General features: G+C 45.9%; 1 protein-coding gene across 1 annotated transcript in view; it reads left to right on the forward strand.

Moving 5' to 3' along the window:
• The window catches only part of LOC126210197 (cytochrome P450 4C1-like), a 182,540-nt gene that overhangs the window by 105,470 nt on the left and 63,698 nt on the right, over window positions 1-13,372 (forward strand). The window contains exons 3-4 of the mRNA XM_049939375.1: window positions 810-1,011; window positions 8,201-8,428. Coding sequence (XP_049795332.1) covers window positions 810-1,011; window positions 8,201-8,428 — 430 coding nt within the window. The remainder of the gene's footprint in view (window positions 1-809; window positions 1,012-8,200; window positions 8,429-13,372) is intronic.

Genomic DNA, 13,372 nt, shown 5'->3' on the forward strand with positions numbered 1-13,372 from the left:
ACATGCGATTTACATCCAACCAAAATTCTCATTATTGATGTAAGGCTGACCCCAGATCCAAATATATAGAGTTACAGTATTTCACTATTTCTGACTCTTATGAGCCAACATCACAACTGGTATCTTGTTACCAGAGTGACACATTGACCACTTATTTAATACCCATCTTGGTCGCTTGAAATCTTGATGTAACAGCAACATTGATGTTACGCATGCATGTTTCTCTGGGGCTGCTGTTTGAGGACATGCATTGGTGTCACCTGTACTGTTGGGTCAACTACTGTTATCAACAAGTCGCAAAGCCTTACGGATCAAGAGGCATATAAACATAATTTACTTCATGCTGAGTGTTTTTTCACAATTACCACTTCAGAATGTCCTAAAGTGATGGGTACATTTGTGTTAGATACTACCACAGCGTGGCAGAATGCGTTCTGAGTGGCTTGGCGTAGAAACTTCGCTTGAGATAGCATATGGTCTGAACTAATACAGGCAGTATGCTAAGATTTAGATCCTGATGTACTGTTTGTTCCTTCTTGAGGTAATGGTTGTACCACTGCTTTGAGGACTTGCATGTTTCAAGATTTGTGCATCGAATCTGCCTGAGATACAGTTTGCCAACCATTTTCCATTACTGTCCTCCATTGGCACAGTTGGATCTTTGTGGACACAGATATAAAAAGTGTTTGGAGCGATCTCCAGATTTTTGCCAAGATCTTCCAGCACGTGTCACACTGATATTACTTATCATACGGTTGTTTTTCTGCCAGTCCATGAACATGTAGGTACCCTTATTATTATGGTGGCAGGTTCTACATCGGTCCAGTGCTGGTGCTGATGGTGGTGCACCCAGACGATGTTCAACACATCATGCTGACATCCAAGATGGTAGACCGTGACCCCTTCTTGTGTCACGCTATACGGACCTTTGCCGGCGATGGCTTACTCTCCGTCAATGGGCGCCAGTGGAAGACGCACCGCAAGCTCATCAACCCAACATTCCATTCTGAGGTGAGTTGGCTAGCCCAGGTATAACTTACTAAAATGTTCTGGACTACTGTCCCGTGATCGGATGAATTTCAGAGGATATCTTCAAGGGTGCTGGTGGCTTTTGCACAACCTGTCTCGCTACAACCATCCTTCGCATGTAAATCGTAGGCGCGAACTTAAAATTGGATTTCAAACAGAAGCTAATCTGACCACGTCCTAAATAGCAGAATAAAACTACTCAGTCTCACATTGCCGGCCATGAAAATTTATATTTTACGATATGCCTATGCATAACGCATACTTTAATGGCAGCTGCACTGGTTATTCACACAAGGTACTCTAAGCTGACTAAAGTGTTTGTTAAAGACTTAACAGGAATGTGTAAGATAGCGTGGCCCACTGATCGTGACCGGGCCAAATATCTCACGAAATAAGCGTCAAATGGAAAAACTACAAAGAACGAAACTTGTCTAGCTTGAAGGGGGAAACCAGAAGGCGCTATGGTTGGCCCGCTAGACGGCGCTGCCATAGGTCAAACGGATATAAACTGGGTTTTTTAAAATAGGAACCCCCATTTTTATTACATATTCGTGTAGTACGTAAAGAAATATGAATGTTTTAGTTGGACCATTTTTTTCGCTTTGTGATAGATGGTGCTGTAATAGTCACAAACATATGGCTCACAATTTTAGACGAACAGTTGGTAACAGGTAGGTTTTTTTTAAATTAAAATACGGAACGTAGATGCGTTTGAACATTTTATTTCGATTGGTCCAATTTCATACATGTACCTTTGTGAACTTATCATTTCTGATAACGCATGCTGTTACAGCGTGATTACCTGTAAATACCACATTAATGCAATAAATGCTCAAAATGATGCCCGTCAACCTCAATGCATTTGGCAATACGTGTAACGACATTCCTCTTAACAGTGAGTAGTTCGCCTTCCGTAATGTTCGCACATGCATTGACAATGCGCTGACGCATGTTGTCAGGCGTTGTCGGTGGATCACGATAGCAAATATCCTTCAACTTTCCCCACAGAAAGAAATCCGTGATGTCAGATCCGGTGAACGTGCGGGCCATGGTATGGTGCTTCGACGATCAATCCACCTCTCATGAAATATGCTATTCAATACCGCTTCAACCTCACACGAGCTATGTGCCGGACATCCATCATGTTGGAAGTACATCGCCATTCTGTCATGCAGTGAAACATCTTGTAGTAATATCGGTAGAACATTACGCAGGAAATCAGCATACATTGCACCATTTAGATTGCCATCCCATAATGCCGCACCATACATTAACCTGCCATGATCGCTGATGTTCCACTTGTCGCAGCCATCGTGGATTTTCCGTTGCCCAATACTGCATAATATGCCGGTTTACGTTACCGCTGTTGGTGAATGACGCTTCGTCGCTAAATACATTCCTGGAAATTGAAATAACACCGTGAATTCATTGTCCCAGGAAGGGGAAACTTTATTGACACATTCCTGGGGTCAGATACATCACATGATCACACTGACAGAACCACAGGCACATAGACACAGGCAACAGAGCATGCACAATGTCGGCACTAGTACAGTGTATATCCACCTTTCGCAGCAATGCAGGCTGCTATTCTCCCATGGAGACGATCGTAGAGATGCTGGATGTAGTCCTGTGGAACGGCTTGCCATGCCATTTCCACCTGGCGCCTCAGTTGGACCAGCGTTCGTGCTGGACGTGCAGACCGCGTGAGACGACGCTTCATCCAGTCCCAAACATGCTCAATGGGGGACAGATCCGGAGATCTTGCTGGCCAGGGTAGTTGACTTACACCTTCTAGAGCACGTTGGGTGGCACGGGATACATGCGGACGTGCATTGTCCTGTTGGAACAGCAAGTTCCCTTGCCGGTCTAGGAATGGTAGAACGATGGGTTCGATGACGGTTTGGATGTACCGTGCACTATTCAGTGTCCCCTCGACGATCACCAGTGGTGTATGGCCAGTGTAGGAGATCGCTCCCCACACCGTGATGCCGGGTGTTGGCCCTGTGTGCCTCGGTCGTATGCAGTCCTGATTGTGGCGCTCACCTGCACGGCGCCAAACACGCATACGACCATCATTGGCACCGAGGCAGAAGCGACTCTCATCGCTGAAGACGACACGTCTCCATTCGTCCCTCCATTCACGCCTGTCGCGACACCACTGGAGGCGGGCTGCACGATGTTGGGGCGTGAGCGGCGGTGTGCGGGACCGTAGCCCAGCTTCATGGAGACGGTTGCGAATGGTCCTCGCCGATACCCCAGGAGCAACAGTGTCCCTAATTTGCTGGGAAGTGGCGGTGCGGTCCCCTACGGCACTGCGTAGGATCCTACGGTCTTGGCGTGCATCCGTGCGTCGCTGCGGTCCGGTCCCAGGTCGAGGGGCACGTGCACCTTCCACCGACCACTGGCGACAACATCGATGTACTGTGGAGACCTCACGCCACACGTGTTGAGCAATTCGGCGGTACGTCCACCCGGCCTCCCGCATGCCCACTATACGCCCTCGCTCAAAGTCCGTCAACTGCACATACGGTTCACGTCCACGCTGTCGCGGCATGCTACCAGTGTTAAAGACTGCGATGGAGCTCCGTATGCCACGGCAAACTGGCTGACACTGACGGCGGCGGTGCACAAATGCTGCGCAGCTAGCGCCATTCGACGGCCAACACCGCGGTTCCTGGTGTGTCCGCTGTGCCGTGCGTGTGATCATTGCTTGTACAGCCCTCTCGCAGTGTCCGGAGCAAGTATGGTGGGTCTGACACACCGGTGTCAATGTGTTCTTTTTTCCATTTCCAGGAGTGTAGAACGCGTGCAAAAAATCTGTCATCGTCCCGTAATTTATCTTGTACCCAGTGTCAGAACTGTACACGACGTTCAAAGTCGTCGCCATGCTTTTCCTGGTGCATAGAAATATGGTACGGGTGTAATCGATGTTGATGTAGCATTCTCAACAACGACGTTTTTGAGATTCCCGATCCTCACGCAATTTGTCTGTTAGCGGTGTGCGGATTAGCACGACAGCAGCTAAAACACCTACTTCGGCATCATCATTTGTTGCAGGTCGTGACTGACGTTTCACATGTGGCTGAACACTTCCTCTTTCCTTAAATATGGTAACTATCCGGCGAACGGTCCGAACACTTGGATGATGTCGTCTAGGATACCGAGCAGCATACATAGCACACGCCTGTTATGCATTTTGATCACAATAGCCATACATCAACACGATGTCGACCTTTTCAGCAATAGGTAAACGGTACATTTTTTTTTCCTTTATTGATTTTCAATTCCCCCCGAAGGGGGCGGGCTGGCAGTAGCGTAGTACGCTGCTCTACAGACTTTTATTTTAAAAAACGGAAGAAGAAAAGAAACAAGAGAAACAGGCGATAAAACGGTGACGTCAAGTGTAAAATGGCGGAAAAATGCGGAAAGTTAAAACAGAAAGCAAAAGGGGTTGGCAACGTTAATAAAAGGCACAGGAATCAGACAAGTAACATAGTACACACACAAGTACAAAAACAAGGCGACAGTCTGGTTTCTGTTCGCAAGAGATAAAACGTTTGTGACTATTACAGCGCCATCGATCACAAAGTGAAAAAAGTGGTCCAACTAAAACATTCATATTTCCTTACGTACTACACGAATATGTATTAAGAAATGGGGGTTCCTATTTAAATAAAACGCAGTTGATATTCGTTTGACCTATGGCAGCGCCATCTAGCAGGCCAACCACAGCGCCATCTGGTTTCCCCCTTCATGCTAGACGAGTTTCGTTCTTTGTAGTTATATATATAAGTTTTTTGCTGTGTTTGCACATAAAGGAACATTTTATTCACATCATAGACAGGCGGTAAGCTGTTTATTATCACTATTTCAATATCATGCACCTGGGGACTGGTACCCTTCAACAGTACTGTTACCGTCTAACATATGATGTTAACACGGGATTTCAAAAGAAAACGAAAGAAATTTTTCATTCCACAATATAATCATCTTCATCTGGATGAAAAGTGTTATAAGCTACAAACCACAGTGGACCGAAGATACACTGATGGAGAAAAACGTATGACTACCTGCTTAATAGCTCGTTTTCCCGTCCTTGGAATAAGAATTACATCGCTGATTTTACATATCAGGAATGTAACAGTTTGTTGGCGAATTTGTGAAAGTATGTGGCATTAGATGTCTGCGTACAGCTCTCGTGATTCGGGTCCGCTGATTTGCGAACGCGATGATGGCTCCCGATAGAGACCCGGAAGGGTTCCACAGGATTTTCATCAGGCGAATTAAGTCGCCGAGGCATCAAGGTGCGTTCACTAAACTGCTCATCAGAAAACTGTAGCACGGTTCTGGCTCTGACACACGGACATTATACAGCTGGGAAGATGATATCGCCGTTGGGAATGACGTCAAGCATGAAGGGACGCAGGTAGTTAGCAGCTGCAGACGTCGATTACCACCACATGTCTCATGCAAGCGAAGGAGAGTTCCTCATAGGATAGTACTGCTCGCACCGTCCTGTGTCCATCGAGCGCTGAACGTTTCGAGTGGACGTTCACCTCGATGACAGCCTCTTGTGGACACTACCATCAATCTGGTTTACTCGAAAAGCCGACACATTTCCATAGATCGACGCTCGACTCCCGATGATTCCCCGCCCAGTGCAGTCGCAACTGACAACGTCGTTGGGTCAACATGTGAACACATAGGGATGGTCTGCTATGGAGCTCCATGTTCAACAATATACGATGAACGGTGTGCTTTGAAACGCTTGAGCATGTACCAGCATTGTGCTCTTTGGGCACAGATGCCATTGACCAACATCCATCCTAATTTACAGAACAGACAGTCCTCCGAGCTCCACGCTCTGTGAAGAGTCGTGTACGTCGTACCATTTAAAGGTTAGTAGTAGTTTCATTGTCTTTCTACGCTACTGGCCATTAAAACTGCTACACCACGAAGGTGCCGTGCTACAGACACGAAATTTAACTGACAGGAAGATGATGCTGTGATATGCAAATGATCAGCTGTTCAGAGCATTCACACAAGTTTGGCACCGGTGGCGACGCCTACAACGTGCTGACATGAGGAAAGTTTCCAACCGATTTCTCATACACAAACAGCAGTTGACCGGCGTTGCCTGGTGAAACGTTGTCGTGTGAGGAGGATAAATGCGTACCATCACGTTTCCGACTTCGATAAAGGTCGGATTGTAACCTATCGCGATTGCGGTTTATCGTATCTCGACATTGCTGCTCGCGTTGGTCGAGATCCAAAGACTGTTAGCAGAATATGGAATCGATGGGTTCAAGAGGGTAATACGGAACGCCGTGCTGGATACCAACGGCCTCGTATCACTAGCAGTCGAGACGACAGGCATCTTATCCGCATGGCTGTAACGGATCGTACAGCCACGTCTCGATCCCTGAGTCAACAGATCGGGACGTTTGCAAGACAACAACCATCTGCACGAACATTTCGACGACGTTTTCAGCAGCACGGACTATCAGCTCGGAGACCATGGCTGCGGTTACTCTTGACGCTGCATCACACACAGGATCGCCTGCGATGGTGTACTCAACGACGAACCTGGGTGCACGAATGGCAAAACGTCATTTTGTCGGATGAATCCAGGTTCTGTTTACAGCATCATGATTGTCGCATCCGTGTTTGGCGCATCGCGGTGAACGCACATTAGAAACGTGTATTCATCACCATACTGGCCTATCACCCGGCGTGATGGTATGAGGTGCCATTGGTTACACGTCTCGGTCACATCTTGTTCGCATTGACGGCACTTTGAACAGTGGACGTTACATTTCATATGTGTTACGACCCGTGGCTCTACCCTTCATTCGATCCCTGCGAAACCCTACATTTCAGCAGGATAATGCACGACCGTATGTTGCAGGTCCTGTAAGGGCCTTTCTGGATACAGAAAATGATCGACTTCTGCCCTGGCCAGCAAAGTCTCCAGATCTCTTACCAATTGAAAACGTCTGGTCAATGGTGGGCGAGCAACTGGCTCGTCACAATACGCCAGTCACTACTCTTGACGAACTGTGGTATCGTGTTGAAACTGCATCGGCATCTGTACCTGTACACGCTATACAAGCTCTGTTTGACTCAATGCTCAGGCGTATCAAGGCCATTATTACGGCCAGAGGTGGTAGTTCTGGGTACTGATTTCTCAGGATCTATGCACTCAAACTGCGTGAAAATGTAATCACATGTCAGTTCTAGTATAATATATTTGTCCAATGAATATCCGTTTATCATTTATCATTTCTTCTTGGTGTAGCAATTTTAATGGCCAGTAGTGTACCTTTTTCAAAAGACGCTCACGACAGTAGCATATGAATATTCGCCCAGCTTGGCAGTCTTCAAGATACTCGTTCACAGGTCACCTATCTCAATGGATTTCCCCATTGGCAGCGCATATCTTCGCTAGAGTGATCCCCATCCCTCTCTGTTCAAATGGTTCAAATGGCTGTAAGCACTATCGGACTTAGCATCTGAGGTCATCAGTTTCCTAGAACGTAGAACTATTTAAACCTGACTAACCTAACATCACACACATCCATGCCGGAGGCAGGATTTGAACCTGCGAGCCGGCCGGTGTGACCGAGCGGTTCTAGGCGCTTCAGTCCGGAACCTCGCTGCTGCTATGGTCGCAGGTTCGAATCCTGCCTCGGGGAGGGATGTGTGTGATGTCCTTAGGTTAGTTAGGTTTTAGTAGTTCTACGTCTAGGGGACTAATGACCTCAGATGTTAAGTCCCATAGTGCTTAGAGCCATTAGAAGCATTTGAATTCGAACCTGCGACCGTAGGAGCAGCACGGTTCCGGACTGAATCGCCTAGAACCCCTTGGCCACAGCGGCCGGCTCCGTCTCTATTCCGCTTACATATTCGTAGCGCGTCAGGTGCCTGGAACGTCACCATGCTGCGTTCACACTCACGGTTGGGTAGTGGTCATAATGTTTTGGCTTATCTTCGCGGACCGAACAAAATCCTGTGGCACACAGTTCCAGATCGTTCCAATTTAGCGTGCGTCTTGCTATGTGATGAACAAAGAAGCTGCACTCTCTGGTTTCTATCGTGTATATAATCTCCACCTTCAGCCAGTTGGAGTTGGAGAGGAAGCTCATTGAGAGTGTGTGCCGAATTCCAGCTGCTGGAGGGATTCCTGGAGGCCTTCCACGAGGGTGGTCTCTACCTGAGCGAGCGTCTGGCCAGGACTGGAGGCGCCACTGTCGAAGTCCACCCACCTGCGGCTGTGGCAGCCCTCCGCGCCATCTCCAGCACTCTCATTCGCGTCAACCCTGACGTCATATTGCCGGGCCCCATGCCAGAGGAGGAGGTCTCTACCGCCTTGTGTGGCGCCATGAGTTCCATCCAGGTAAGGCAGATTAAAACGGCGAGATTACCGACTCTCTTTACAACGACGGCATTTTATGCTGCTAAGTCTACATCTGTACCCATAAGCCAACTTACGATCCTTATCGTAGAAAACATTCTACACTGTCCTCGACGGCGAGTGTTTATTAGAGACGTTGGTGTCTTCAGGACCCATCTACGTAGTGAGATATGACTGCCCACTTTCCTTACACAGGGTGTTACAAAAAGGTACGGCTAAACTATCAGGAAACATTCCTCAGCCGGCCGAAGTGGCCGTGCGGTTAAAGGCGCTGCAGTCAGGAACCGCAAGACCGCTACGGTCGCAGGTTCGAATCCTGCCTCGGGTATGGATGTTTGTGATGTCCTTAGGTTAGTTAGGTTTAACTAGTTCTAAGTTCTAGGGGACTAATGACCTCAGCAGTTGAGTCCCATAGTGCTCAGAGCCATTTGAACCATTTTGAACATTCCTCACACACAAACAAAGAAAATATGTTATGTGGACATGTGTCCGGAAACGCTTACTTTCCATGTTAGAGCTCATTTTATTACTTCTCTTCAAATCACATTAATCATGGAATGGAAACACACAGCAACAGAACGTACCAGCGTGACTTCAAACACTTTATTACAGGAAACGTTCAAAATGTCCTCTGTTAGCGAGGATACATGCATCCACCCTCCGTCGCATGGAATCCCTGATGCCCTGGAGAATGGCGTATTGTATCACAGCCGTCCACAATACGAGCACGATGAGTCTCTACGTTTGGTACCGGGGTTGCGTAGACAAGAGCTTTCAAATGCCCCCATAAATGAAAGTCAAGAGGGTTGAGGTCAGGAGAGCCTGGAGGCCATGGAATTGGTCCGCCTCTACGAATCCATCGGTCACCGAATCTGTTGTTGAGAAGCGTACGAACACTTCGACTGAAATGCGCAAGAGCTCCATCGTGCATGAACCACATGTTGTATCGTACTTGTAAAGGCACATGTTCTAGCAGCACAGGTAGAGTATCCCACATGAAATCATGATAACGTGCTCCATTGAGCGTAGGTGGAAGAACATGTGGCCCAATCAAGACGTCACCAACAATGCCTGCCCAAACGTTCACAGAAAATCTGTGTTGATGACGTGACTGCACAATTGCGTGCGGATTCTCGTCAGCCCCAACATGTTGATTGTGAAAATTTACAATTTGATCACGTTGGAATGAAGCCTCATCCGTAAAGAGAACATTTGCACTGAAATGAGGATTGACACATTGTTGGATGAACCATTCGCAGAAGTGTACCCGTGGAGGCCAATCAGCTGCTGATAGTGCCTGCACACGCTGTACATGGAACGGAAACAACTTGTTCTCCCGTAGCACTCTCCATACAGTGACATGGTCAACGTTACCTTGTACAGCAGCAACTTCTCTGACGCTGACATTAGGGTTATCGTTAACTGCACGAAGAATTTCCTCGTCCATTGCAGGTGTCCTCGTCGTTCTAGGTCTTTCCCAGTCGCGAGTCATAGGCTGGAATGTTACGTGCTCCCTAAGACGCCGATCAATTACTTCGAACGTCTTCCTGTTCGCACACCTTCGTTCTGGAAATCTGTCTCGATACAAACGTACCGCGCCATGGCTATTGCCCCGTGCTAATCCATACATCAAATGGGCATCTGCCAACTCTGCATTTGTAAACATTGCACTGACTGCAGAACCACGTTCGTGATGAACACTAACCTGTTGATGCTACGTACTGATGTGCTTGATGCTAGTACTGTAGAGCAATGAGTCGCATGTTAACACAAGCACCGAAGTCAACATTACCTTCCTTCAATTGGGCCAACTGGCGGTGAATCGAGGAAGTACAGTACATACTGACGAAACTAAAATGAGCTCTAACATGGAAATTAAGCGTTTCCGGACAGATGTCCACATAACATCTTTTCTTTATTTGTCTGTGAGGAATGTCTCCTGAAAGGTTGGCCGTACCTTTTTGTTACACCCTGTATATGATGTGATAGACAAGTGAGTAGCAATCACCGAATGTCTGCTGATGACACTGTAGTATGCCGAAATCGGTTGTCGTTGAATAACACTAGAGGATACAAGATTACTTAGATGCAGTAACAATTTGGTGTTAGGAATGGAAACTTCGTCTAAATTTGGGAAAAATATTAGTTAATTTGGGTGAGAAGAAAATTGGTATTGCGCTTGTTGACAAGTCGTCACTGTTAAATTTCTAGGTATCCGCCCCCGGTAGCTGAATGGTCAACGTGACGGACTGACAGTCCTCTGGGTTTGGGTTCGATTCCTGGCTGGGTCGGGGAAATTTCTCCAGATTAGATTAGTTTTTCGTTCCATAGATCCGTGCTGAGGAGATCCTCGTGGATGTGGAATATGTCAATTTTTTAAGCTGAAATAACAATACTAATAGTATGAATATAAACAATACATCATTTGTTTCTATTAAAAAATTCGTCAGTGGAATAGAAGGAGTTGGCCACGAGTAAGTCTTTCAGGCTCCTTTTAAACTGATCTTTATTTGGAAATAATTTTTTTTTGTGTTTGCTGGCAAATTATTGAAGATGAGTGTTCCTGCGTAGTGGACCCAGTTTTGAAGTAAAGTAAGTGCTTTTAAGTCGTTGTGCAGATCATTTTTGTTCCTGGTATTGTATGTGTGAACTGAGCTGTTTGTTGGAAAAAGAGATATATTATTTAGGACAAATTCCATTCAGGAGTAAATATACTGAGAGGCAGTAGTTATTCTTTGAAGAGGTTTCTACAGGTCGTCCTTGAATTTACTCCACAAATAATACGTATTACACGCTTTTGGGCTCTGAAAACTTTTGTTTGACTTGATGAGTTACCCCAAAATATTATACCATATGACATTATGGAATGAAAGTAGGCAAAGTATGCAAGCTTTTTCATTTTTATGTCACCTATGTCTGCTAACACTCGAGTTGCAAATACAGATTTGTTAAGGCGTTTCTGCAGTTCTGTGGTGTGCATCTCCCAACTGAATTTATTATCGAGTTGCAATCCCAGGAATTTAAGACTGTAAACCTCTTCTATCTGCTCTTCTTCATAGTTTATGCATATGAAGGGTGGAAACCTCTTACAATCTTTTCGAAGTTTAATGTCAGTGAGTTGGCTTTAAACCATTTATTAATATCCATGAAAATATCATTAGCAGATCTTTCTAGAACTACACTCGACATACTATTTATTGCAATACTTGTGTCATCTGCAAACAAAACGAACTCTGCTTCTGGCAGTGTAACTGATGAGAAATCATTAATGTACACGAGAAAAAGCAATGGCCCTAAGATGGATCCTTGTGGGACACCACGTAATTTCTTCCCATTCTAATGATGACTGATGACTTAATTCTCTAGTCCCTTGCACTGATACCCTTTGTTTCCTGTTAGTGAGGTATGACTTGAACCATTTTGCAGCACTGCCCGTGACACCATAGAATTCTAACTTATTTAAAAGGATGTTGTGGTTCACACAATCGAATGCCTTTGACAAATCACAGAAAATACCTGCAGCTTGTAACTTATTGTTTGATGAATTAGCCTTCTCGATATCAGAACCCTTCAGAAATCCAAACTGTGCTCTAGATAATATGTTATTTGTAGTCAGATGGTTGAGAAGCTCCGACCAGGGACTGGGTGTTGTGCTGTCCTCATCATCATCCTATCATCCTCATCGACTGCAGGTCGTCAAAGTGGCGTCAAACTGAAAGATTGGCACCCAGCTAACGGTCTGCCCGATGGGGGGCCCTAGCCATATGATCAAATAAAGGAATAAATGCAAAGTTGCAGAGTGAAATGTAATGGAATGAGAAAGTGAGGTCGGTTCTAGGGATGTGACTGCCAAATCGGTTTGTAGGGAGAATTATTGGAAAGTGTAGTTCATCCAAACAGGGGACTGCATACAGAAATCTCGTGTGGCCCATTCTCCAGAACTGCTCGAGCGTTTCAGGTACCCACCAGGTCGGATAAAGGAACACATGAAGCAGTGCAGAGGCCTGCTGCTTGTTTTATTGCGGTAGTTTTGATCAAAACTGGAGTATTATGGAAACGCTCCATGAACTCAAATGGAGACCTCTGGGGGGAAGAAGACGTTTTTTGTAACTAACAACTTAGAACATTTAGAGAACTGGCACTGGCTACAAACTTCACAACAGTCGATGACGGAGTCTGAAATATTGGTGTTTGGTTTGGGCGGCCAAAATAGAGTCCTCATGTACATAGGTAAATATCCTAGCAGTGGGTTGATCTGTGTGGTGGTATCAAAAGTATGTTAGGAGTTGGGGTCCTGTATGGCACTAAAACGAGCTCTTCATCAGGCTTCAAGCTGTGAAGGCCCAAATGATGCCTAATGGCCGCTGTGTCTTCCTTTGCCTTATGGCGTCAGGTGGATGCAGTATGGAGGGGTATGTGGTCAGCACACTGCTCTCCTGTGGTCTTAGAAATCAAGGTATGAAGGAGCCTAGACCAAGCAGTGCTAATGCATGTAAAATTCTGTCATCTTCGGAATCCAACAGACCATGTTCAGCTTTATTTTTCCCTTGAGACTCCATACCCAACCCAGACAACCCTAGTTGTCACCTTCACAGTTTAGATATTGTAGGTGCACAACATCAGCAGGAGTTGTATCCGAAACACCAAGATAGTCAATGTATAAACACACAGAAGTCTTGTTAATTAGATATTTATTTGCTAGGAATATGCTCTATTCACAGTTGCTTTAGGAAGTACATGTAAAGTCCTATAGTCACACAACTGCATAGTTTAAGTACTGTGATAGCCTCTTAACGTAGCTAAAGTACTGAATGGCTTTCAAGAACCGTAAACCCCATCCTATTCTAGTTCCTTCCTTCAAAAATTGACTATGCCGCGGACTGATAATTGAGGGTAAGACGTAATGGCGACCAAGTAAACAGTTGA

Source organism: Schistocerca nitens, chromosome 10, assembly GCF_023898315.1.
Source record: "Schistocerca nitens isolate TAMUIC-IGC-003100 chromosome 10, iqSchNite1.1, whole genome shotgun sequence".
In the NCBI taxonomy this organism is placed as follows: Eukaryota; Metazoa; Arthropoda; class Insecta; order Orthoptera; family Acrididae; genus Schistocerca; species Schistocerca nitens.